We start from the raw sequence: 24,569 nt of genomic DNA, 5'->3' as shown, positions 1-24,569 counted from the left end.
CCTACTCCAGCTGCCTGCAAGTCCACAAATATTGCACAACCAAAATTTACCTTCAACTCATCTATACTAGAAGGAATCCATGGATCCATCTTTGGTAATGAAAATGATCTTTTCTTTGTTGACATGAAAATAAGAATCTTTACAATCAATTGTGTGCTCAATCACGATTTGGCAAGCATTTTTATTTTCTGATTTTAGCACCCGAGAAATTTTAGAAGTTTAAAGAATAGAATGCAAGAATAACCTTGTAAAAATTTAAAATAAAAATCCCAACTTTAGTCATATATATAACATAAGCATGCAAGCTGGGTTTGGAGTGTCATTGAAAAAGATGATAAGATTCATAACTTCATAGTGATAAGATCCATGGCTTGCAGAAATAAATGAGTAGAAGCTACTTACTAATTACAAGAGACTCTTGTGTGTTTGGATAGTAGATTTTTTGAAATATTAGTTAAAATAATTACTATAGCACTTTTTGTGATGTGATATATATGAGATAAACATATTGTTGGGATTAAGCCTGCAAACGAATTAAATTGAGTCGAAATTTGACTTAATCGAGTCGAGTCTCAAATTAAATTTACCAAAATTTGAACTCGAACTTGAGCTCGACGAGCTCTCAATATAAAGTTCAAACTCAAGCTTGATTTCAAATTCGAGTCAAGTCGAATCGAGCTCGAGTTTAAAAAATATAATTATTTTAATTTTTAAAATGAACAGAATAGTAATTTTTCTTAATAAATAATAAAATATTAGGAATATGTGTGTGTGTGTGTGTAATTGCACTATTAGAATAAGAAAATAAAAGAATATATATAAAATCGAGTTGACTCGCAAGCTAATGACCTCAATATCTTTGATCTTGAACTCGACTTCGTCAACTCAAACTCAACTGGAGATCGATGTTGACTGAATTTGAGTCGAGTTTTGACTCAAACTGCTCATGATCGGCTCAGAAGTAACTCGAGTCATATGCAACCCTCGTGTTGGGATCATTAAAAAATGATTGAAATTGTAATTGTGATGGAAATAAAATAATTAATATAACACACATCTATTCAACCAAAATAATGAGCAAAAAATGATCGAAAAAAAAAGAACTTGCCAATAACGCCAAAAGTTTTAAAATCAGTCTTTATTATCAAGAATTTCAATTGAAGCAAACTACAACAAAGAAAAAGTGGACATAAAATAAATTTCAAATTTCCATTGGAAAGTGAAAAATAAAAGAGAGGTGGGATTTAAAATATGTAGCTAAATGAAGGGTCTGAATAAAATAGCAAACATATTTTAAATTTAAATTTTTTAGTAAATAAATAAATAAAATATAAAAATTGAAATTTTTGAAGCATATTGCCTTGGCTTGGGCCGAAAGACAGCTGAAGAGAAAACATACATATTATAAACCCCATCCCAACCCAAAGCTAGGCACCTGCTCCGTTCTTCAACTCCCGATCTCCGTTCAGGTATATTTACGACTGCTAATATACATATACTCCCAGATTACTTATTAGTTTCTAGTATTTGCTGTCTCGTCGGTCTCTTCTAAGTCGGCCGTCAACTGGGTCTTCTTGGTAATCCCGGAATTTTACAGATTCCGGCGAGAAAAGCTTCAATTTGTACTGGGATCTTTGTTGATTTATTTCTTGGAGTTTAACAGGAAAATTGGTTGATTCATTGGTTTGATCGTTTGCAGGTTGACAGTGAATCCCGGCAAGCAAGTCCGTTTTTCAGTTTTAGCCCTAATCTTCACCAGGTAAATTCTACAATTTTTTGGGATTTTTTTTTGTTGAATAGATTGATTTTCAGCGTTTTTTTTTGGGTTGTCGAAGTTGTGGGTTGATTTTGTTGGTTTTAGAAGGGTTTATGAATGTGACAAGATTCCACATTGGCCCTGATTGGGTTTCTATCTTTCCTAAAGATACAAAAGGAAAAAAAAAAGATAAAAAAAGGGAAAAGAAGAAGTTAAATGGGAGATGTTCTACTAAAATTAGCTAATTCAATAATTCCAAGGTTATTTTATTCAATTTAGATATTAAATTGAGTATTTTGTTCAATGTTAACATATTATTAAGGTTTTTGAACATTAGTGTTGGCATAATTAGGTATTGTTGAAGTTCCTTGTTTGAGGTTGCAGGGGAGAATGCTTTCCTGTGTAGAAACTTTTCTACTTCAGAAGCATGAGAATATTTTTTGGTGTAGAAAGACTTGGTTTTGGAGCTCATTATGTTCATTGAGCTCATTTTGTTAGTTGTATCCACTTCTTTTAGGGTCAATTGCAAAAATATTCTATGAATTTTTCACGAAATATTGTTGTCGTTCTTGAGATCTTTATCATTTGCCAATTTAGTAATTGAACTTTGTTCATCCTTTGGTGGTTGTCTTGTGGTCATTCTTATGGGCATATTGATTGGTTAGCTTGTTTAGTCATTTGATTTGGAGCAAAAGGGGAACTAAGGTTCAGTCCTCCAAAACTAGAGTCTTCTGGGACAAAATCTATTCTTTGGATTAATTTGAGACTCAGTAAATGAGATGATGGTGATCAATTAATTTAGTGACTTCTCTGTTGGATCTAAAGGTTGCCTGTGCTCTTGTACATCTTTTTTGGATCACCAACTGAAACCCAATAAAGAAGGCAACTGGTTTTGGGTGCTCCAAGTGATTTTATTGCTTTTGGATTCCGTTTGAAATTGTGCACTGGTGGGAGAACGTCAGAAATAGAAATAGCTAATAACAGTTAGTGCCCTGGTTGTCTACCCATCACCCTACGTTGTGTTGGAAGTCAGCTGTATGCCATATTTATCATGCTATGGATGTTGGAATCAATAGAATGTTGGAGATCCAGAAAAATACAGTAAAAGAGGACTAGCAACCTTAGAAGGTTGAGCCAGGAGTGCACTAGAAGATTATCATAATCCTGAAAATCTATTTGGAAGTCCACCGCATGATTCTTTCAGTGTTCCTTTGGGGAACAAGTACATTAGTGCTTGTGTACACATAGGTGTCATGTTCAGGAAAATGCTTTGAACTGGACATATAGATCCATATGCACCTTCTGGAGCACCAAAATATTTTCCATAACAAAATCAAATTGTCTAGAGAACCATTTGAGGATAGAGTAATTGGGTTTATATTCCAGTGCTCCTAGCATTTTGATCGTATTCAATATTTATTTTTCTCAAAACATACTTGTGCCTTTTTTTATTTATTTGGCGATCTAGGAATGTTGATCTTGCCCAAAAGTACAAACAAAAGGCAACCAAAGTTTTAGTTATTAATCTTTGTATGTTGTAGAAACATCACCACATGTTTCTCAGTCTGTAGCATGATTCCTGGCTGAGCGATAGAGACTAAAATATTCCACCGAAGTGTTTAATTGATTTTGATCTTTGATATTACTACTTTTAGTTTGCTTTATGCTTGTTGATTTTTAAGTGGCTTGCGCAAAAGTATTATTTGGATTTGTAAATTGCACTTTCCTTTTGTGCTCACTATCTTACGTGTTTACTATAGAGAAAAAAAAATGTCACGAAGGTATGATAGCCGCACAACTATCTTCTCCCCAGAAGGTCGTCTCTATCAGGTCGAGTATGCAATGGAAGCCATTGGAAATGCGGGTAGTGCAATTGGAATCTTGTCTAAAGATGGGGTTGTGCTGGTAGGTGAAAAGAAAGTCACATCAAAGCTTCTTCAAACATCAACATCCACTGAAAAGATGTACAAGATTGATGACCACGTAGCATGTGCTGTGGCTGGAATAATGTCTGATGCCAACATCCTAATTAACACGGCCAGGGTTCAAGCTCAGCGCTATACTTACGCTTACCAAGAACCAATGCCTGTGGAACAGTTGGTTCAGTCTCTATGTGACACCAAGCAGGGGTACACACAATTTGGTGGTCTCCGTCCATTTGGTGTTTCGTTTCTGTTTGCAGGCTGGGATAAAAACTATGGTTTCCAGCTCTACATGAGTGACCCAAGTGGAAATTATGGTGGTTGGAAAGCAGCAGCAATCGGAGCGAACAACCAGGCAGCACAATCGATGCTGAAGCAGGACTACAAGGATGATATCACTAGAGAGGAGGCAGTTCAACTTGCACTTAAGGTGCTCAGTAAGACTATGGATAGCACTAGTCTCACTTCAGAGAAGCTTGAGCTTGCAGAGGTATTCAGCGTGGATGGAAAAGTCAAGTACCAGGTCTACTCACCAGAAGCACTTAATAAATTGCTAGTCAAGTCTGGATTAACCCAACCTGCTCCAGAGGCCTCTTAAGATATTGTACTTTCCTTTGTACTTGCTTATGTGGTAACTGGTGCCCTGTTGCAGTATTTGGTATTTTGTTCTCGTTAAGTACATTGATTCTTGCTGATATAAGCTTTTTTACTCATGATCCAAGAACTTCGGTGCGTTTGTTCCGTCTCTGATTTATTACCTTCATCACTGTATTTTGTCTCTGTCGCTAACTTCAGACTATTCTATATCTGAACTGAGCAGAAGCAGCTCCCGTCCATTGGAGGTCTGCCTGGAAATGTGCCATTGGGAATTGTTGGTGCCTTTTGTGCTTAGCTTTGTTTTCTACAGGGACTAGGCGTATTTCCTGAGTATTTTACTTTCACTGTGCTATTGAATTTGTGCAAAACCATAGCTGAGCTGATCAGAGCGATGTGCTTTAACTTGGGATTCATAGTCTGGTTTCAATTTGAACAAATTCTAATCGGGTAGTTTTGATGAGAATGGATTTTCGATTAACATCCAATATAGGGCTAACAATTAATGGATTGGATCTGGGGAAGAACTGGTAATTTTAGACCTAGATCAAATATACAATAAAATGATCCAAATCCGGATCTGGATCCGGATTCGGATACAGATAGGTTTCATACTAGGTCTGATCGGATTCAAATTTGTGTCGAATATATCTGAATTTTGAAATTAATTTAATAAATTTATTTTCCAATAAATTTAAAATTTCTATTCTTACATAAAATTTATCAACACAATATTAACAATACAATGAGACAATTCTAACAACTATTTGATATATAGAAAATCTTTTTTTTTTTGTGTGTGTGTATAAAACAAATGATTTAGTAACATATTTTAATGAATACGTAGATGCTCATATATAATTTTTTATGAAATTATTTATATTAATTGGATTTGAGTCCAAAACGGGCTGAATTATATAAATTCATTTTATATTACAGATAAAATGGATCCAGGTTGGATGCGGAAAACAAACCTATCCCCGTTCGGAGTCTAGGAAAATGGACTAGATTCGTTAACATCCCTAAGTTGATATTGGATGATTGTTGGTCTTCAAGGAAGTACTCTGTTATATTAAGAATCATTTTCATTTTCCCTACTATTTTCCTCTGTTAACCAAATAAAGAAAAAAATTAGGATTTTCAAGAAGTCACTCCCTCTTTCCTTTATTGTCCAACAGGGCCTAAAGGTTCTATTGTTTGGGTATTAGCCATGCAAATCAACACTCAAACTACTAGCAATTTGGTTCGCATGTTTATTATAAAAAAAAAATAAAAATTCCGTTGCTATAACCGGAAAACTCTCCCTACTTCCCTCATTTTTGCGACGCCTTTTTTTTTTTTTTTTTTGTTTTGACAATATTTAGAGAAATTAGCCACTAGGGGCTGGGAAGAAGAAAGCATCCAAATTGTCATAAAAAAAGATTGTGCATGCAGCACTCCAATACCTTGATCAAGAAGAATCAAAATTGCTTTCTTAACAATAACACAGATTAACAAGATGCTAACTACAAATTAGAACTGCAAACGAATCGAGTTGAGTCGAGTTTTGACCTAATCGTACTGAACCTTGATTTAGTTTTTTCAAACTCGAGCTCGAAGAACTGTCAAAAAATTATTATTTTATTTTGCAAAAAATAGATAAAATAATATTTTTTCTTAATAAATAATAAAATATTAGGAATATATATGTAATTTTACTATTAAAATAAAAAATATATATATATATATACTCGAGCTCGCAAGCTAACGAGTTTAATTTTTTTGAACTCAAGTTCGATTTGGCCAGATCGAACTCGACTCGATCTGCTCGTGAGCGGCTTGATTCGTTTGCAAACCTACTACAAATGATGACAAGTGCATAACATATAAAAAGGTGATTAATAAATACAATTAAACTGGATGGATGGCTTTTCCTGCCACCGTCAAATTAATACATAAGGATCTTCAAATGATTTTTTTCACAACTCTTATTGCTAATAAACTTTGATTTGCAATGGTTGGATAATATAAAATTGAGATTTCCCTACCAGGTTCTAATAATCTAATTTTTCTATAAAGTACAACACAAAATATACTACATGCAAAGAATGTTTGTGTTGTTTATAACTTGACTAGGACTTGGAGACCTGATACCAGTTTCCTAGAACAAAAAGAGTGTTAATATAAATAAAATATTTTGTTGTATCAATTTGTTTTTATTAGCATCAATTAGGATTACAAAATAGGATATTATCTTGTATTATTAGCATCAGTTAGGATCACAATTAGGAACTTACCTTGTATAATATTAGTCTAGATTCACTCTATCTGTATAATACCTTGTATATATATATATAGGCACTGCATTGTCATAGAATTTATGAATTCAAAAACTTTTTCTCTCCCAAACAATTCTTCCAACAAAGAGTATGCAGTATGCTTAAAAGGCCTAAATGTCTGAGAAAATCTTTTGAAATGATGGTCGCAATGAAAGCAAGGTTTTGGACCCAAAATTTGCTCGAGATATGTAAACACAAACACTGATGCGGGCAGAAGCTAGACGTTGTGCCGCGAGGACTTCTTTGTGCAACCAAAGTTACCAAAGAACTTGCAGATCTTTCGAGCTGGTGCAGCGTAGGGGACTGGAAAACATTGAGATGCAAATATGATGCAAACAATGTGATTGAAGCTATTGATAAAGTTAGTGTAGGGGAATGAAAAAAGTGTGGCTATCATTGATGACATACAATTCCCCTAGCAAATATTCTTGAGGACTGATCTTTGTTTATCTTTGTAGGCATGTGTGATGCAACAATATTGCTCATGTAAATTCTGAACATGCAAATTCATTTAGACGTCGAGGAAGATCAAACTGCCCGGTGGCTTCTTGGTGATTTTTTGTAGATGAGGCATAGATAGATAAGGACTAGTATGTTTTCTTTTTTCCCGTGATCAGTTGTACAATGTTTAGGTTGATGTTATTTGACACATACTAGCAAGCAATGGAACGGGCATTTTGACTGCAGGCCTGCCTATTTTTTGAAGGAGTTGGGGTTTAAATATTTTTCATTATATTTGGTGGGCTAAATAGGTTCCGATGATTTGAAGGGACACGGCTTGTCTTCTTGCCACTACAAGATGGATTCCATTGGAAATCAAGAACCCAACGCTCTAGAAGTAGGACTGTCAATATGGTCGGGTGAGCTCGAGTCCGACCTGTTCAGTCCGATAAAAAGTTCAATGAATCTAACCTATCATTGAGTTAGGTTGAGTTTGGGTCTAAAGATTATGTCTGAATTAAATATGAATCGAGTTTGGATTTGTGATTAGTAAGAGCGTTTTGTACCCAAAAGCCTAGTCAATTGTACGATAGAAGTTCTCAATTCGACTATAAAATCCTTTTTTTTTTTCCCTTTAGCTCGAATAGAAAGAAAGTTGTATGAGAAAGTGAAATGAAGGAAAGTAAGATAAAGAAAGATAAAAATAAGTTTGCCATGTATGTTTGGTTATTAAGAAAAATATTGAGAGAATATAGAAAGTTAATGATGGTTAGTAGCGGTTATTGAAAGTTTTGTGAGTAACCAACTATTTTCCTTCAAAATCCTACAAGTTTTGTGAGACACAAAATGTAGGAAAATGCGAGAAATATTTACAACATTCCTGTGAATCAAAACATGCACGAAGGAAAAAATAACTAATTTTCCTTCCCACACTTTTCCTTGCAAACAAACACCATCTAAGCGTTTTAGAGTTTTCTTGAAAAGGAAAAAAAAAAAGATAAAGGCTTCTATTCTTTGCATCCTAATCATTCATCCATTGTTTGCTAGGCCAATAAATGCCTTATTGTTCCACTATCAAGTGTGTCAGAGTATCCAATTTATTATTCTCTGTAAAAGGAAAAAATTTAGGATAAATCTTTTCTATATTGGCAATATAGATATAATGTATGTATATGTATAAATTAGTGCATTTGGATGGATGCTACATATACAAAACTTATATTTTAAAGGCTAAAAAAATCTCAGTGGCCACTAAACTATTAGTCGAATCAAGAGTTGAGTGGTTAATTTTTCGTCAAAAATTAACCACTCAACTAACTAATCAATACGGTGTCTATGATTAGAGAGGTAATTTGAGAAGAAATAATCAAAGAAGCTAGAGTTTGATATTTTATGTAAAACGTGTTTGCTGTACAAATGTTAAATGGCATATCCAGGGCACGGTGCGGAGGAGCAGCCAATACCGGCGATAATGTCATAGAAGTAAGTGCTCTTGTCGGAAGGAGTAAGGACTCAATGCCCAGAGTCAACTGCTAGTAGTTTAGGAAGTTAATCGGATTCATCCTACATAAAGTAAGAAGCGGTAATACAAAAGTGTGTAAACTATGAAAATGAGTCAAGGTAGATAAGCATACCCTTGCCCAACCCGGGGAAGCTCAAGTGGTTCGTTGCTCCTCTTTAAGATATGACGACCATGGTTCGAGTCCCAGGGATAATGCGTTCGAGGGGAATGTGCCTCTCCTCTCGAGCCGCAGGAGGAATAGTCGGGCCAAAGGTTCGGATACCCTTGTGTCGACAAAAAAAGAAGAAGAAGATAAGCTTACCCTTATAATCAATTAGCCAATGACTACAGTTATCTAAAGGCAAAAAGGAGCTCATCAAGGCTAACAGAAATGGCTAACCCCAACAGTGGTAGAACCTTCCTTTTTCGGTTGAGGACTGATTTGCTTAGCTAGTGTAGGAAGAAAGGCAAGTAGCCCCATTCCCATTAAAGGGATATTCCCCGTTGGCTACTAATTTAGCAAGAAGGTTCACCATGTCAAGTCTCACAAGCAAGAATAAGTATAAAAGAAAACGAAAGAGTTTGTTGTAGGAATTCCTAATCTCTCAACAATAAAGTAGTCGCTTAGTTTTCTAAGAAAGCAAGTAGCTAGCACATCTCTTCCCTCTTCGAGCCAACCGTTCACTTCCTCTAACGAAATGAGCGAGGAAAATGCTTGAAAGCCAACAACTCTATAAGATCCTAGTCGTTCTCCTGCCCTGCCTTACATCGATGGATTTCTGTCCTACTACCGGCTATTCCCAAAAAGAAAAGAGAAAGTGAATCTCTTATTACGTATAGCAGAAAACACATAATAAACAACAAAATTGAGGAACAAATCTGAACTCAAGCTAAACCACCATGAATAGCTGCGGCTGAAAACCATTTTGAGATGTTTAGTATAAAGGCTGCAAAAAATATCCCAATTCCAGAAGTCGAAATGGAAGAAACCGAAGAAGGTGAAAAGGGAAGCATTGAAACAACCATAACCGATTCTCAACCTTTTATTCATTCAATACCCATGTTTTTGGCTATTTAATTGAGATGTAAATGGGAAAAGGAATGGGTTGTTTTAGACTTGAGCTCATATGAGTTGGGAAACGACCAGACAAGTTGTTTGAAACAAAGATATTACCTCAAACTAGCAGTCATAGCAACGTGTATTTGTCTTAATTGCACAACAAAAGCCACACTTAAATTAAATGTGGTTATAAAATCATTCCTTTAATTACACCAACATATAAGCATATATGAGTTGTACACTGTGCAAAAATTGTTGCAAAATAATGTCACCTTCCAGAAATACCCAGATGTCTACATAAATCAAAACTTTTAATGTACCAAAACAAGGATATTTCAGTAAACATATCCAAACACATGCTCCCCTCAATTGTACCAAAAATTCTATAAAAAAAATCACACAATATCCCACATTTCCAAAAAATTCATATCCATACGGTTGAAATTCAACTCCATTTTTTACCAAAACTCAATTTTATATAGTATAAAGATATTGCCCCACTTTCCTTTCACTCCATCATCCGTGGTATGGTTCCACTTTCCTTATTATAGTATTATTATTATTGTCTCCTTAAACATTTCAAGTATTAGGAGCCCAACACAATTAATATAGTAGCCCAACACCACCGACATCAATAGCTTTCACAAGTAACATCATCATCTTTATTTCCCTGCCGCCCATGATGTCCCAGATATCAAAAACTTGAAGCAGCGGGGGGTCCCAATCCCAAAGAGAGTTTTTGGTTTAATTTTTTTTTAATTTTTTTATAAGTGGGAAGTCTTGAATCCGGATCTCTCATTTATATACTCCCTCCGTCCCATTTTGTTAGTCTTGATTTTTTTTCACACAAATTAAGAAAATGTAATTAATTTGGTTGGAAACATAAATTTAGATTAATAATTTTCTAAAATACCCTTATGCTAATCACGAAAAGTGCCAATTAATATCAGTTACAGCTAATGGGTTAGTATTGGAAAAACTCAATGTATTCAATGTAATGGGTTAGTATTTAATAACAATGTATTAATAACAAGATATTTAATAAGGGTATTTTAGACAATTTAAAAGATTACTACATTTTTTAATGGGAAAGTGGACTACAATTTGGGACAGACGAAAAAGGAAAACAAGACTATCAAAGTGGGACGGAGTGAGTATTTTTTTTTTATCGTACCACTCAACTCATCTTTCTCATTAGAGGTTAAGGTGGCGTTTGGTTCGCACATTGAAATCGGATTCGGATTTGGAATTGGATATCTTGGGTTTGGAATGAGCTCATTTATTCCAATACATCTGTTTGGTTCAAATATCTGGAATGCGTATCATTACTATAGTTGATGTTTGGTTCGTCGGCTCTTTCGGAATGTAATATAATAAATATATTATAAACCACATCGTAAATGATAGTCATTAGCTCTTTGTAAATGGGATATAAGAAATTTTTACTAATTAAATATATTAGTATAAATGTATTAGCAAATTTAGTATAACTAATTAATAATTTCTATTAGTAAATATGTATAATTATTAGTATAATTGATAATATATATAATATTAAATAAATTAATATACATGATAAAATACATATAACTAATAATAATATTATTATAAGTTTGTAACAAATTAAATTAAATATTATATATATAATTAAATATAAATATACAAATGTTATAATATAAATATATAATATATAAATATTAATTGTACTAATATTTTATATAAATATAATGCATATTAATATTAAATATAGTTATTATTATATTTAAAATAATGAATATAAATATAATTATATAATTTATTAATATTAAATACATGTATATATTATAATTATTTGCACATATAATATACATTTATAAATATACATATATATTATAAATTATAAATATATTATTATATAATATTAATAAATTTATAATATATATTGTATAAATATAATTATACTTAACTAAATAATTATAATATATAATATAATAATATCATTATTATAAGTTTGTAACTAATTAAATTAAATATTATATATATAATTAATTATAATTATACAAATGTTATAATATAATTATATAATTATAATTATATAATATATAAATATTAATTGTACTAATATTTTATATAAATATAATGCATATTAATATTAAATATAGTTATTATTATATTTAAAATAATAAATAATAAATATAATTATATAATTTATTAATATTAAATACATGTATATATTATAATTATTTGCACATATAATATACATTTATAAATATACATATATATTATAAATATATTATTATATAAAATTAATAAATTTATAATATATATTACATAAATATACTTGTATTTATCTAAGTAATTATAATATATATTTATATAATATACTAATATTATAATAAAATATATAATTATAATAAAATATTATAATTATTATATATTATATATTATAATATAAATATAGACATAAATATAAATATATAATATATATAAATATTAATTATGCTAAATATTATGTAATTATAAGATTTTGGAATCACACTTGGGTTTTGGACAAAACCCACCAACTTACTAAGGAATGGTGGAATGCTAAATTTTTAGATATCATTCCAAAATTTCAATTCCGATAGTAGTGAACCAAACATGAATTATGGGGTTTATTCCAATTCCCCGTTCCGAAACCTTTTTACCAAATGCCACCTAAATTAGTTTTGGGACTATTTGTGTGATCTTTTGTTTTTAACAATTTAAACTTAAGGTAGTTTAGCTGGTAGTTATTTCGTGAAACTGAAATTGCTATTGAGCATATCTTATGCATCTTTGAATGTAATGACAACAAATATTATCTCTGTTGTAGCTATGATTCAGACATTCTTCACAAAAGGGTGCGAGGCCAAAAAAAAAAAAAAAAAGCTAGGGGTTAGAATAAATTTTTGATGTTGAAATTAAGATTTCAACTTTCAACTTCTTGCTGCAGTTCCATTGGAGAATTCTCGTTAAAACTTATGGAGGATCATGTTAGGCGAAATGTGTAGTTGTAGAGGCGTGGCTGATTCAGTACCAAGCCGGTGCTTGTCATGGACCAAAGATATCGAGAGAATTAGCTGCATGTTAACATGCAATTTGTGGGTGCCCTGTCGCCGACCCGCCTTGCTACGTTACAAGTGGTTGCCCTCTTTTTGACCTGCTAATTTCCCTGTTGCTATGGAGCAGCTATCACCTCGGGAAGATTCCGTGATGCGGCCCTCTACTAGGCGTCGCATCCCACTTACTAACAATTTGATTTGTATCAGCCCTGACACCATTAATTATCCCAAGCTGTGATGTCCGGTTTGGTCCCCCTTCTCCTCTCGGATCTTACCTATCAGTGTCAATAGTAAATACTCCTCACAACTCCCAAAAACATGCACTATTCATTATTCCTTTTGATAATGTACTTTCTCTAATATCAAGCCTATTCCCAAGATGTGATGTTTGGTTTTGCTCCCCTTCCTCTCTCGTACCTAAAAAAGTACTCTATTTTTACATAAGGAAAATCGCTAGATTTTGTATTTACTCTCAAATATTTAATTCTTATTAAATACAAAATCTATTAGTTTCCTTTTCGTAAAAATATTAATGTAACACTTTTTTAATTTTAGTTACAAACATTTATGTATTTAAGATAAATTAAATGATTTGGAATAAAATGTCCATAAAGAGTCAATACTTTACTCATTTAATGGATGAAAGTCATAACGAATTAATACTTTATGGGTCATTTCTTTTTTTTTTAATATTTAATTTATATTAAATAGATAACCTACCGATTTCCTTTTTAGAAGAATATTACTGTAATACTTGTTGAATTTTACTTACAAACATTGATATATTTATCATAAATTAAATGTTTGAAAGTAATATATCCATAAAGAGCCGATACTTTAAATGGGTAATGTGTATTTGCTCATAAACTATACCACTTAAAGTTTATTAATTGTTAATTGATTTGTAGTACTTTATCATTCATTGGACATGTAGCACAAAGGGCAAATCTGGTACAAAATTCTAATTTCACTCCCTAAAACAATATTTTAATCGTTTGGACTGAATTTGCAAAGGATTAGTAAGTTTAGGGGAGGTCAGTGCAATTTTTCAAACCACAGGAGAAGTCAGTGCACGTGTCAGAAATCTCAGAGGAGGTTTCTGCAATTATCCCTAATAAAAATACTCCTCACAACTCCTAAGAAACACACACTATTCATTACTTACTCCGTCCCACTTTAATAGTCCAGTTTTCCTTTTTCGTCGGTCTCAAATTGTAGTCTATTTTCCAATTGACAAAATGTAGTTATATTTTAATTTATCTAAAATACCCTTATTCAATGTATGCTGTTATTGATATAAACTATTTTATTTAATATAGATTGTTAAATTACCCCATTTAATACATTTAGATTTTTCAAAACATATTGATATATGAAAAGCCAGCTTTGTTATTCTTTCAAGAGAAAATGTGAAATAATAATGTAAAATGAGGATTGATTTTTTCTTGATCGTCAATTCAAGCTCTTGTAAACTATCAGTTCAAGTTTTCATAAATAATTAATATAAAATTATACTCTATTTAATGTAATAATAATTTAGAAAAATAGTAATTTAAATTTATTATTTCAATAAAATTAACTATTTTTTTTAAATTGTGTGAAAAAAAACTAAAACTATCAAAATGGGACGGATCGAATTTCTTTTGACTATTTACTTTCATTTTGCTCTGTGCTCTTACTCACTTAAGCAGCGGAGTTACACCAAGAAATTAAGTCCCATCTCCTCCTAAATACATGTGGCAAGACTACTGACCGTCCATACCCGAAGTCCCACACTGGCAGGTTCCGGCGCATCATACACAATTAAAACACAAACATAAATTATGTTTTGTTTAAAAAGATAATCAAAATTAAACTCAAAACATGGAGAACAATATGATGAAGACAACGACAACGAGGTGACGAGCACACCACCGCTCGCGCGGCAACGCCGCCACCATCACCGGCTCGAACTCCGGCATCGACACGGCTATGGCCAACTCCTCCTTTTGTCCCCTTCTCCTTCCTATTTCTCACCCTTTCCCTGCGTCCCCCGCCCCGTTTTCCCTGCCTGATCTGGAAGGTTTCAACTTCTTACTCGTGTGAACTTGCAAATGTCAGAACTATGTAACTCATTTTGATTTGCATTGCTGACGCCAAGAGTATAACCTTAACCCAGGTTTCAACCAAATTGGAACTTCTTCAAATAAAAAACTAGACTATGATTCCTAAAATACCCACAAAAAAAAAAAAAAAAAAAAGCAGATGGTACGAGCGACGAGCAGCGGCTGAGGTAGAATATATGGCCAATGCAGTATTGGAGATTTAAGATGATGTCATTATTATGCATGCAAAGATAAATTTGATTTAAGATCATGCTTGCATTATGAGCTTTTTTTAATTGGTTGTAAAGTTTTTAAAGTTATTTCTTGTCTAAGAAGCAATAATAATAATATTTTGTGCTTTAAGAGCTCTAAAACAATATATTTTGTATCATAGGAGACACGTATCAAAGAAATTGTTTGGTTGTTTAGGAAGGTAATTAATGTTAAGGGAGATAAGGATTTTTCATAACATATATAGGGGCAATATTAAAAGAAAAGAATATTTTTTTTTTTTTATAAAAATTGAGGGATGGCAATAATAAGGGGAAAAGGAATTTTCTAAAATTGACACAATTTATTTCTTAAAATTTGCCAGGCCCTTAACACACAGGCTGACAAGGATGTATGTTGTCAAAATTAATTAACGAAATATTAGACAAGTGATGAGGATTAAAATAAGATGAAATCCATACTTAAGAAGGGGATAACGTATTCAAATATGATGTTTAAAGACTAATTAAATAGGATGGATTAAAAATAAGTGAGATGAATTTCATATTTTAAGAAAGCATAATGCTCGAAAGTGAAGTTTAAGACCTAAAATGAAAGTGCCTCTTTCTTTAAAGGTCCAAACCAGAATTTATTCTAAATACCATTATTGTCTTTCATAAATAGTTTGAAAAGAAAAACAAATCTCTAGCTATTTTTTTATTTTCTTGGTCTGTGAAAAAATCACTGACATAAAATAGGATAATAAAAATGATCAAACAGCCTACGCGTAAAAGCTCATTGCAGATCATCTCAACTCCTATACAAAGTAAATAGCTATGGTTATGGATATACACAAGCCAGCAGGGAACGAAACACGAGAAAAGATTAGACAACTTATAAAGCCTTGTTTGGATTATGATTTTCTGTCAAAATTTTTTTTTTATCTATGAACATATTTTCTAATTACCATTTTACTTAACGTACGTCATATTTTCCTACAAACAATTCTAAAAATAGCAATTCAATTTGATTGCTGAACTGCACTCCACTCTCCTCGTCCATTTCATGACAGCTCAATGCCTAATAAAACGAACCCTTAGAAGATACGTGCCTCTGTCATCTGCTGAGATTTTTGACTAAAATTTGCTGCGCATACAGTACATTTCAATCAGTGATAGTACTATTCATGTCAAATTATTGTGAACTATGAAAAATTCTCACCCTTGCCATTCTTGGCAAAATTCGAGATACATGCATTTTTCTGCACGAATCATGTGGGCACGTAATCTGAATGGAATGCAAATGCATGGAGCCCATTATGGTCATCAAGTTTGAGCAGCCATGTTCTTTCAAAATTTGTACATTTACTGGCTTCACGTGAAGAAAATTTGCCTGTACAGAGGATATGGAATGCACCAAGCAGCACCAAAAAAGACATCGCGCACAGAGAGTTCAATTAGGGAATCCTCCATGTACATATTGAGTCCTTTCTTGTTACGTTTCTTATCTGTTTTGGGATTTTTGGAATAATTCCTTTTACTTTGTTATCATCTTAATAATGATAATAGTTTTCGACGTAGGCTTAATTGATTGAGACTGTACATTTTTTTGTATCTTTTCATTTGTATGATTCTTCTTCCTTTATTGTACCCTTCCTTAATATTGGTGGTAGGTTTTCTGATACGGTTTAAGGAACCCTTAGTTCTTCAATCCATTGTCCCATATCCTTAGGGCTACCCAAGAGTTAATTAGATGTAAATAAAGTTGGTAGTCGTAGTATTTTAGTAGTATTCTTAGTTGTAGTTTATTTGCTTTAATCTTTATTACTGTTCTTGGTGTGGTGTCGATAGAGAAAAGGTTAACACGAATGGAGCTGATTCAAGTCGAGTCGGGCACTCGGCACGGTACTCGTCATATACTCATATGGCCTGCCACATTTTGGTTCCTATTTGGCTTGCAGAGCTACTAAGATGGATGGTGATTATTGAACTCAACATATGACCAAACATCGTCAGAGGTCATCCCAGCCAAATAACGTAGCACTGTTTATTAGGGTTTTAGTGGTGTTTGTTTCCTTTTTAAAATAGGACTTATTGTAACCTATAAATTGGCATAGTTAGGACTTTTGTAACTAGAAAATACAAGACATTTTCCTCCAAAATAAATATATTGTTGGTTGCTGTTTATCAATTGTGAGAGTTTTCTCTCATTTTCATGAGTTTATGATTCATGGCCGTGTCTCGTTCGAGTAACGATTTTGGTTGAGAGGGTGTTTGTGAAATCCCTTCATTTCCTACGCTTCTGCTACTGCATCATTTTCAAATAACTTGTGTTATTACACAAGCTGGATCATAGCACAAACAAGTTGATACTATTGTGGTAAATCCCTTTTATAAGAGCAATTTCAAAGAACAAGGTGATACTATAGTTTAATGATGCAAACGAGAAATAATGAGAGGAATGCGAAACCTTAGAACAAGACAATGCATGGCGTGTACAAGCAAAGATCGATGCAGATCAAACTGATTTAGCTCTGGGAAAGATATCAGCCCGGAGTGGATTCTTCATGACAACAGTGAAAGTATGCTTCTCTGATAGATCGACGCCAATCCCATCAACAGCTTTCCAGTTAAAGTACCAAACCAAATTGGCCACAAAGTACTCCAAATGATGCAGTGAAAACTTGGAGCCTGGACACATTCTTCTTCCAGCTCCAAATGGCATCATCTTCATTTCTCTATTCCCCTTGATCATGTCCAACATTTGAGGGCTATCAAGCTCATTATCATGGGCAGCAGCAAAGCTGGTTGACAAGAACCTCTCTGGCGGGAATTCCATAGGGTTTTCCCATACCATCGGGTCCCGACTGATTTCAGCTAGCATGAAATTCACAGAAGCATTTTTTGGGATTGTGTAGTTGTCTAACTCAACATCTTCTGTCACCCAATGGGGTAACAGAAAGTGCCCCGGAGGATGACGCCTTAAACCTTCTAAAATTGTTGCTTTTAAGTAAGGCATCTTCTCCAAATCTCTCTCTTTCACCACTCCAGCATTGACCAATGAGGATGGTTTCAGAAGTTGTGGCGGCTCTCCAACAACTCCTGCTATCTCTTGATAGAGCTTGTCTTGAATCTCAGGATTTTTCACTAAGTTGGCCATGATCCACTCCAATGCTGCGGCAATAGTATCAGTGCCCGCATTCAGGAACTCTCCGCATAGGCTCACTATTTCCTTATCAGTGAAAGCCCTCTTCTCATCAGGCAGTTGAAGATCAAACAAAGTATCCACATATGCCCGAGGTTGATCTTGGTCATCTTCATTTGGTCCTTGTTTGGCCATTCTTCGAGCTCTAATAAGTGGTAAAAACATGTTTTCTTGATCTCTCCGAGCTCGGTTGAACTCTTCCAATTGCTTGCCGAACAATATTTTCCTGAGTCCGCGCCAGAAGTCGAACAAATTTAGCCAAGCATGTCTAACCAACAGTAGAAGTTGCACACTCTCGAATTCTTTAACTTTGTCCTCGTCGAGCTTGTGATCACCAAAACACATAATTACAAGCAAACTAAACACGGAAAACCTCAGATTTTCCATCACATTGATGGGCTGGTTTGATTGGCTAACGACTTTTTCAACCAGATTGCCAAGGACGTGTAGCCGGGTATCAGAGTAGGCCCTGATGCAGGATGCACCGAACATTTCTGAGCTGAGGTTGCGACGAAGGAGGTGCCATGTGGTGCCGTTGCTACTGCTTATGATTTTGTGTAATTTGGGTCGATTTGGTGTTGGACGATTGGAAAAGATGGTACTCTTCTCGACAAGAGCTTGGCGGGCTAAGGAGTGGCTACAAATGACTATGTGTGATCTAGCACCTAAAATCCTCACAAGGAATATAGGACCATGTTTTTTCTTAAGGTCCTGGAGTACAGTTTCAAGATTAAAACATGCATTCTTTTGATATTGCAATAGGAATGTCAGTATATTTTTCAGTACAATTAAAAGAGGGGATGGTTCTGGTGGGGGAGGAAGCTTTTTTCTCTTGTTCTTGTGATTATCAAAGGTGAAATTGAAGAGAAATTTGAAGAATATGGAGATGCAAAGGGCTACAGTGAAGATGGTCAGGATGACCCCGAAGGAGTACTCCATCCTAATAATTTGGTGAAAACACCCCACTCGTCTAAACCTGCAAAGTGCAAACTGGCTTCAATATGTAGAATTGCTCTCACCAACTTTTCTGTATCAAATTTATTAGCCCATGTTAATTACCGCCGGATTTGATTCAGAAGTTGGTTGATCTCCCGTCTTTTTATAGTAAAAACTACTCCCTCCCTCCGTCTTATTGAAAGCGCCGTACTTTTCTTTTTTTGACTGTCCCAAAATATTTGTCCGTTTGACATTTCAAACTATTTTATACTTTGAAATTTCTCTTATGCCTTTCATTAATGATACATAAAGATGAATGTGATGGGATTGCTTTTTACCTTTTACTTTGAACTGCACGTGATTAAGGATAAAAATGAAACAAAAGGAAAAACTTTTTGATGAAGTGTATTATGCATAAAAAGTACATATTCCCGAACATGACAAAATATATGGGACAGAGAGAGTAAATAGAAATTTGAACAGTTTGGATCAGGTCATATCCAGTTACAATTTCAGCTTCTCGAGGTTATTATTGATCAAATTTTTTAGGTACATACATGCCCATTGATCATCAGTATTGTTTGTCCCGAGATGGCCATACATAAACCAGTCTTGTAATACGGTTAGTTGATCATCAATGCCATTCTGTTCTTTCACAAGAAAAAAGTCAGCAATCTTTTTGTTTTTTTGGTTTTTTGGGGTAAGTAGTCAGCAATCTTTGACTGCTGTAGAATTACCACGATTCAATAATGTTCATGCTTACTGTAATTAGCCAAGGCAGTGTTACAATGCCACCATAAATGCCAGCCTGAATTTTGGTGTGTGATATTAGTTGGCACCAATTGCTAACACTGCTAAATTTTGGCGTGGCATAAAACATCTTGCAGTTGCAGTGGTAAAAATTTCCCAGCAAATGACAACGCCACAGCTACAAGCCAAAGCAGTTGCCTACCACTTCCGAAGGCCAACCACAGCTTCCTCCCCTTTTCTCATCAAGCCGTCCCCCTGCCCAGCGGCTCTCGCTCCTTGTTCCATCCTTCTTTCTTTATTTTTTTTTTCATTCCTGTTCATTGTCAATAATGGGTAGTTTTAATGGTTACTAATTCAACCATTAGACTAACCGTGATGAGTTGTTGTTGACATGTGATGTCATCAATATGTCATTAATAATTAATATAGTATTTGTATTATCATGTATACTACATGTAGTCACGTACTACTAAAATGAGTTGCGTAAATCTTATACTTGATTGATCAATGAACGACATTTTTTTTTTCATTATTGTTTTTGAGTAGGAAGTTTTGAATTTACGATCTTCTATTTACAATCCCTCTTATTTTATCATCTAACTCAACACTCTTGGGACAACGTTAGTATACTTTGGTTCATAAATTGAAGAAGATAATTAGAAGTTGAAACATAATAAATTAAGTAAATATATATTTACAATCACAAGATATTTAAAATCAAGAAGAAAATTACATTGTAGCAAATATGAGTGATACGAAAGAAAAAGATAAAATAGAAATGGATTTAGCTTTGATAAACATTAAATTTTAATGATATAAATATATAATACTTGTGAATTCATGAATAAAAAAATGCAAAGTTGTCTAAAAATTAAGCTACAGTTATAGATAGCTTAAAAATGGTTCACTGGGTAAAAAATGTGAAATTTATTCAAAAACTTTGAAAATTTTAAATAATTGAGAGTTAAACTGTAATTTTAAAAGGTAAAATGATAAAAACTAATGTTAAACAACAATGGGGTAGCTTTTAAACTCAAAAGTAAGTATAAGGATCTCATAGCAAAAGGTCAGAAAAATGTAGAAGAGAGCAGGAGCCTGCCCAAATGTCAGATGATATTGGAGTGGGCCAGTGTTTTTATTTTTTTTCTCTTTTAATGAAGAAAAGTACATCTGGGCTGGTTTAATTAGAATTTAGTAAGGTTAGGCATGGTCGGATACCCGGCCGTAGAGGGCTTCATTTGGATAGGGTGAAATGGACAGAAAAGAAAGTATTCAGAGAGAAAGGACAGCCATTTCTTTCCTTTTGAGAGTTTAACAAGTACAGAAGAGAAGTGAAATGAACGGATAAAAGTCTCCCTCCAATTGTTGAAAAATTTTCCGCCCAAAAGTGGGAAGAAAAGGACAGAAAGATGATGGGGCGCCAAAAGACATCATCTCTTAATGCCATAAAGATCGGAGCATCAACTCCCATATGAACTAAAGGTTTTACGGCTACTTGTACCAAACCTATGTGAATATATCTATATCCATTATTAATGTATTTTTGTAATGATTGGTCATTTAACAAATGTATAGTTTGAAATTGTTCATTTACAGATCGTGTTTCTTCATGTATTTTTATAGTCATTGCTACTTTAAAATCAAATAATCCTACTTTGTAAATTTCTTCAATTTTTTGTTCAGGTATAGTCCAATTTGAATTATCTATTTCCATCTTAACTTCATTACTTAACACCAAGTCTGAATTCTTTGAATCAGATCTAGTCATCCATCGTTTTAATTTAGCTGCCATTTTTGCTAATCTCTTCTATTCATTTATCTTATGGGAACACCAGAGTCTTATGTCGGGAACACCAACTCTCTAGGCTTACCAACGGTCTCACTAAGTCTCAATGGCTTACCAACACAGCATAGAAAACAGTCAAAATATAGCATAAACAGTAACTTTAATTAAAACAATTTCTGACCAGGCTCTGATACCAGAACCAGAACCAGCCCAGGCATGATAATGAAATATAAATAGAAATAAATTATTGAAATTAGGCTTGTTGAAAGAAAATGGAGAGAGAGAGAATTAAGGACTCACTTGTAATTAAAGTTCTTGGATTAAAATAAGTGTGGGGAGTGGAAGCCAATATGAATGAAAGCTTTGACTTTATTGGAAACTATGAGAAGTAAGAGGTGGTTTACAATAAAGAAGGCTCAGATCACATAGATTGATCGATGCCTGTCTTGTGAAATCCTACATCTATTTATACATGAATTGAAATGTGCATTTCATTTTTATTTCATTTGAATCTTATCTTCTTATCTTCGCAATCTTGAAAGCTTCATTTGATTGGATGGAGTAATTCGTAGCCTTTTGAAATGTTGCCCATAGCCTTTAGTAGTCATACGGATCTTGAGCGCATGGTCCACCAAAAGGGTCGGACGTTTGATTGGGTGATGACGAAGATTCTTCTGCCGTAGTGGATCCCGCTGTTGTGGGTCCTTGATTTGAAATTCCTTTGTCTTCTTTTGTTTGTTCCTTCAAATAATTCAAATATTCTTGAAGCATATCCGGATTTGTCATCATTTTTGAAAGGAAAAAATCTTGAGCCGGATTTACTGTTTCCTCTCCAATTAAACAAATTTATTGGTTTTAGTAAATCTAGTATGGTTTTCTTACTCATCAAGACTTGAGCCTTAGCTCATCTCAGAAAACAATCCAGTCCACTATTCAATCAATTCGATCGAGCAGTTCGGATTAAGTTATAAAATATTGGGTAATATGTCAAAATTAAAAAGCTACTAATGGAATCAGAACTCACAATTTTAGATGAACAATTTGTGCATTTGACCAATTTTTTATGTAATCCATTTTCCAAAATATTCCATTTGATTTATATCAGTTGGTTTGAATAGTTTTTTTTTTTTTTTCAATCTCTAGGAATTGGTGTCCGGGCATCCACAATGAAATGTAATGAAGGGTGTATTATTCTTTATTACACCCAATAATTATATCTTCTCCCATAATAGGATCGTAATAATTATGATGGTGGCCATTACCCGCAGAATAGACATCCAAGAAGAAAAAAACCTGGTTGCGGGTCTCATTTGATGATTATGATATTTTTACGTTAAGTGTTGCGTATTTGTTTATAAATTATTTTCAGAAACAAAAAAAAATTTGGGAAGTAAAATTTTTTTCGAAAGTTAATAACTTATTGTCCAAAAATAATGAAATCATTGTTTACGAAATAAATTTATTTATTTGTTGGATACATATTGTGAATTATTAAAGTAAATATGTGATTTTGATGTGTGTCTATGCTATATATTCTGTAGAGTAGAGTGTAATCTATACTAAGATATAATGTAACAAAAGAGAGGATAATAAAGGATGATATGACATATGGATTACATTCTTTAGATAAGATTCCGTTATGGATACCCTTACGGATCATTTGTAGTAAGTTTTTATATCTCAACCGTTAATAATTTGTAGCAAGTCACCGATTGTCTTAAACTCAAGTTTTTAAATCTCAGCCATTAAACGCTTTCTATCATTTTTGGCCAAACCTGGGTTTGATTTGAAACTTGAAAGGGGAAACTGTGTGTGAAGGTGGATGCAAAATCCAAAGTGGGTTCCAAAATTGAACCTGTTTTAGTAGGTATTTTAAAATGAAAAATTCTATACTAAGCGATATTATAACTAAGCAACAGAAATAAACTGAAGGATAACACACCTGATTGATTTTAGAAATTATCATATTTGTATCTATCGTTTAGTAATATCGTGTTTTACGATTGCTTCTTGTATGTGAATCCTTTTAAAATTTTGAAAAATAAACTCACTGCTATGTTGATTTATTGCCTATAAAATTCCTCTTTCCCGAAGTGTGCATGTCAGCCGGCAACTCGCCGGCAAGTCCGACCGCGGGGCACGAAAAGGAGAAAATGAGACGAAATGAGGAACTGCTTGCGGAGAAAAGTGGGGTAATGGCCCGTAAAAGGGATATATGAATTACACTTCCCTTTTTTGTTAATTTTATTTTATTATTTAGTTTATGATATAGCCTAATAAATGAAAATTATATGATAAAAATTCTATTAGGAGTGCGATTAATAAAAAAGAAGTGCAATTAACATTTCTACACGAAAAATTGCTAACGCTATTAACAAACAGTCACTTCCAAAAGAATATTAAGCTTATACTTATTGCAAAGAAAGACCATAAAAACCTTGCCAAAATCCTTTTATTTTTTTGGGCACCTTGCCAAAATCCTTACATCAATGTGCAAAATAATTCATGACCAGAAACAGGGTTAATTAGAATCTGACCATTAATGATTTCGTAGCAACAATTCTAATATCGCATGCCAAGCAACAAAAATCCACAGCATTTTCAAAAAACTTTGGCAAAATTCTAAATTTAGAAGCTCCAAAATGTTTGCACTCTCAAACTTTACAAGTTTATTTCATCTACCCCTAATCAACATTTATGTCAGGGGTGGCAATTCTAGACACGACTTGAAAACACGATTCGAATCTAATATAAAATTAACGGGTATGGATTTATTCTTCACGGGTACGGATCAAAATCAGGTCAGACTCGAATTACCTGCCAAGCAAACTGGTCCAAATCAAGTCAATCACGAGTTTTTGATCCATTTGACCCATTTAATGTGTATTTTTATAATTTAATAAATAAATTGAGGGCATAAAGTAAATTTAAAAAAACTAACCAAG

At 33.4% G+C, this 24,569-nt stretch overlaps 2 protein-coding genes across 3 annotated transcripts; one reads left to right on the top strand and one right to left on the bottom strand.

Annotated features, from left to right (window-relative positions):
* The first annotated feature begins 1,338 nt into the window (after nucleotides 1-1,338).
* LOC113708804 (proteasome subunit alpha type-4) lies at nucleotides 1,339-4,419 on the top strand. Its single transcript, XM_027231404.2, has 3 exons — nucleotides 1,339-1,469; nucleotides 1,700-1,759; nucleotides 3,517-4,419. Exon 3 carries the CDS (start codon nucleotides 3,527-3,529, stop codon nucleotides 4,274-4,276), a length of 750 nt encoding a protein of 249 aa, XP_027087205.1. The 5' UTR covers nucleotides 1,339-1,469; nucleotides 1,700-1,759; nucleotides 3,517-3,526; the 3' UTR covers nucleotides 4,277-4,419.
* Nucleotides 4,420-17,322: 12,903 nt separating this feature from the next.
* LOC113708795 (cytochrome P450 89A2) lies at nucleotides 17,323-22,062 on the bottom strand. 2 transcript variants are annotated; one of them, XM_027231395.2, is made up of 2 exons: nucleotides 21,925-22,062; nucleotides 17,323-19,128 (listed from the first exon to the last, which is right to left on the bottom strand). In XM_027231395.2, the coding sequence occupies exon 2, from the start codon at nucleotides 19,089-19,091 to the stop codon at nucleotides 17,466-17,468; it is 1,626 nt and encodes a 541-aa protein (XP_027087196.1). In that variant the 5' UTR covers nucleotides 19,092-19,128; nucleotides 21,925-22,062; the 3' UTR covers nucleotides 17,323-17,465. The 2 variants fall into 2 exon arrangements, 1 of the variants encoding a protein (XP_027087196.1); XR_003452489.2 differs by lacking the exon at nucleotides 17,323-19,128 and adding an exon at nucleotides 19,588-20,151.
* Nucleotides 22,063-24,569: the final 2,507 nt, after the last annotated feature.

Source organism: Coffea arabica, chromosome 9c (assembly GCF_036785885.1).
Source record: "Coffea arabica cultivar ET-39 chromosome 9c, Coffea Arabica ET-39 HiFi, whole genome shotgun sequence".
Lineage (NCBI taxonomy): Eukaryota > Viridiplantae > Streptophyta > Magnoliopsida > Gentianales > Rubiaceae > Coffea > Coffea arabica.
The sequence above is the reverse complement of the archived record's forward strand: the minus strand, read 5'-3'. Positions and strand labels throughout refer to the sequence as shown.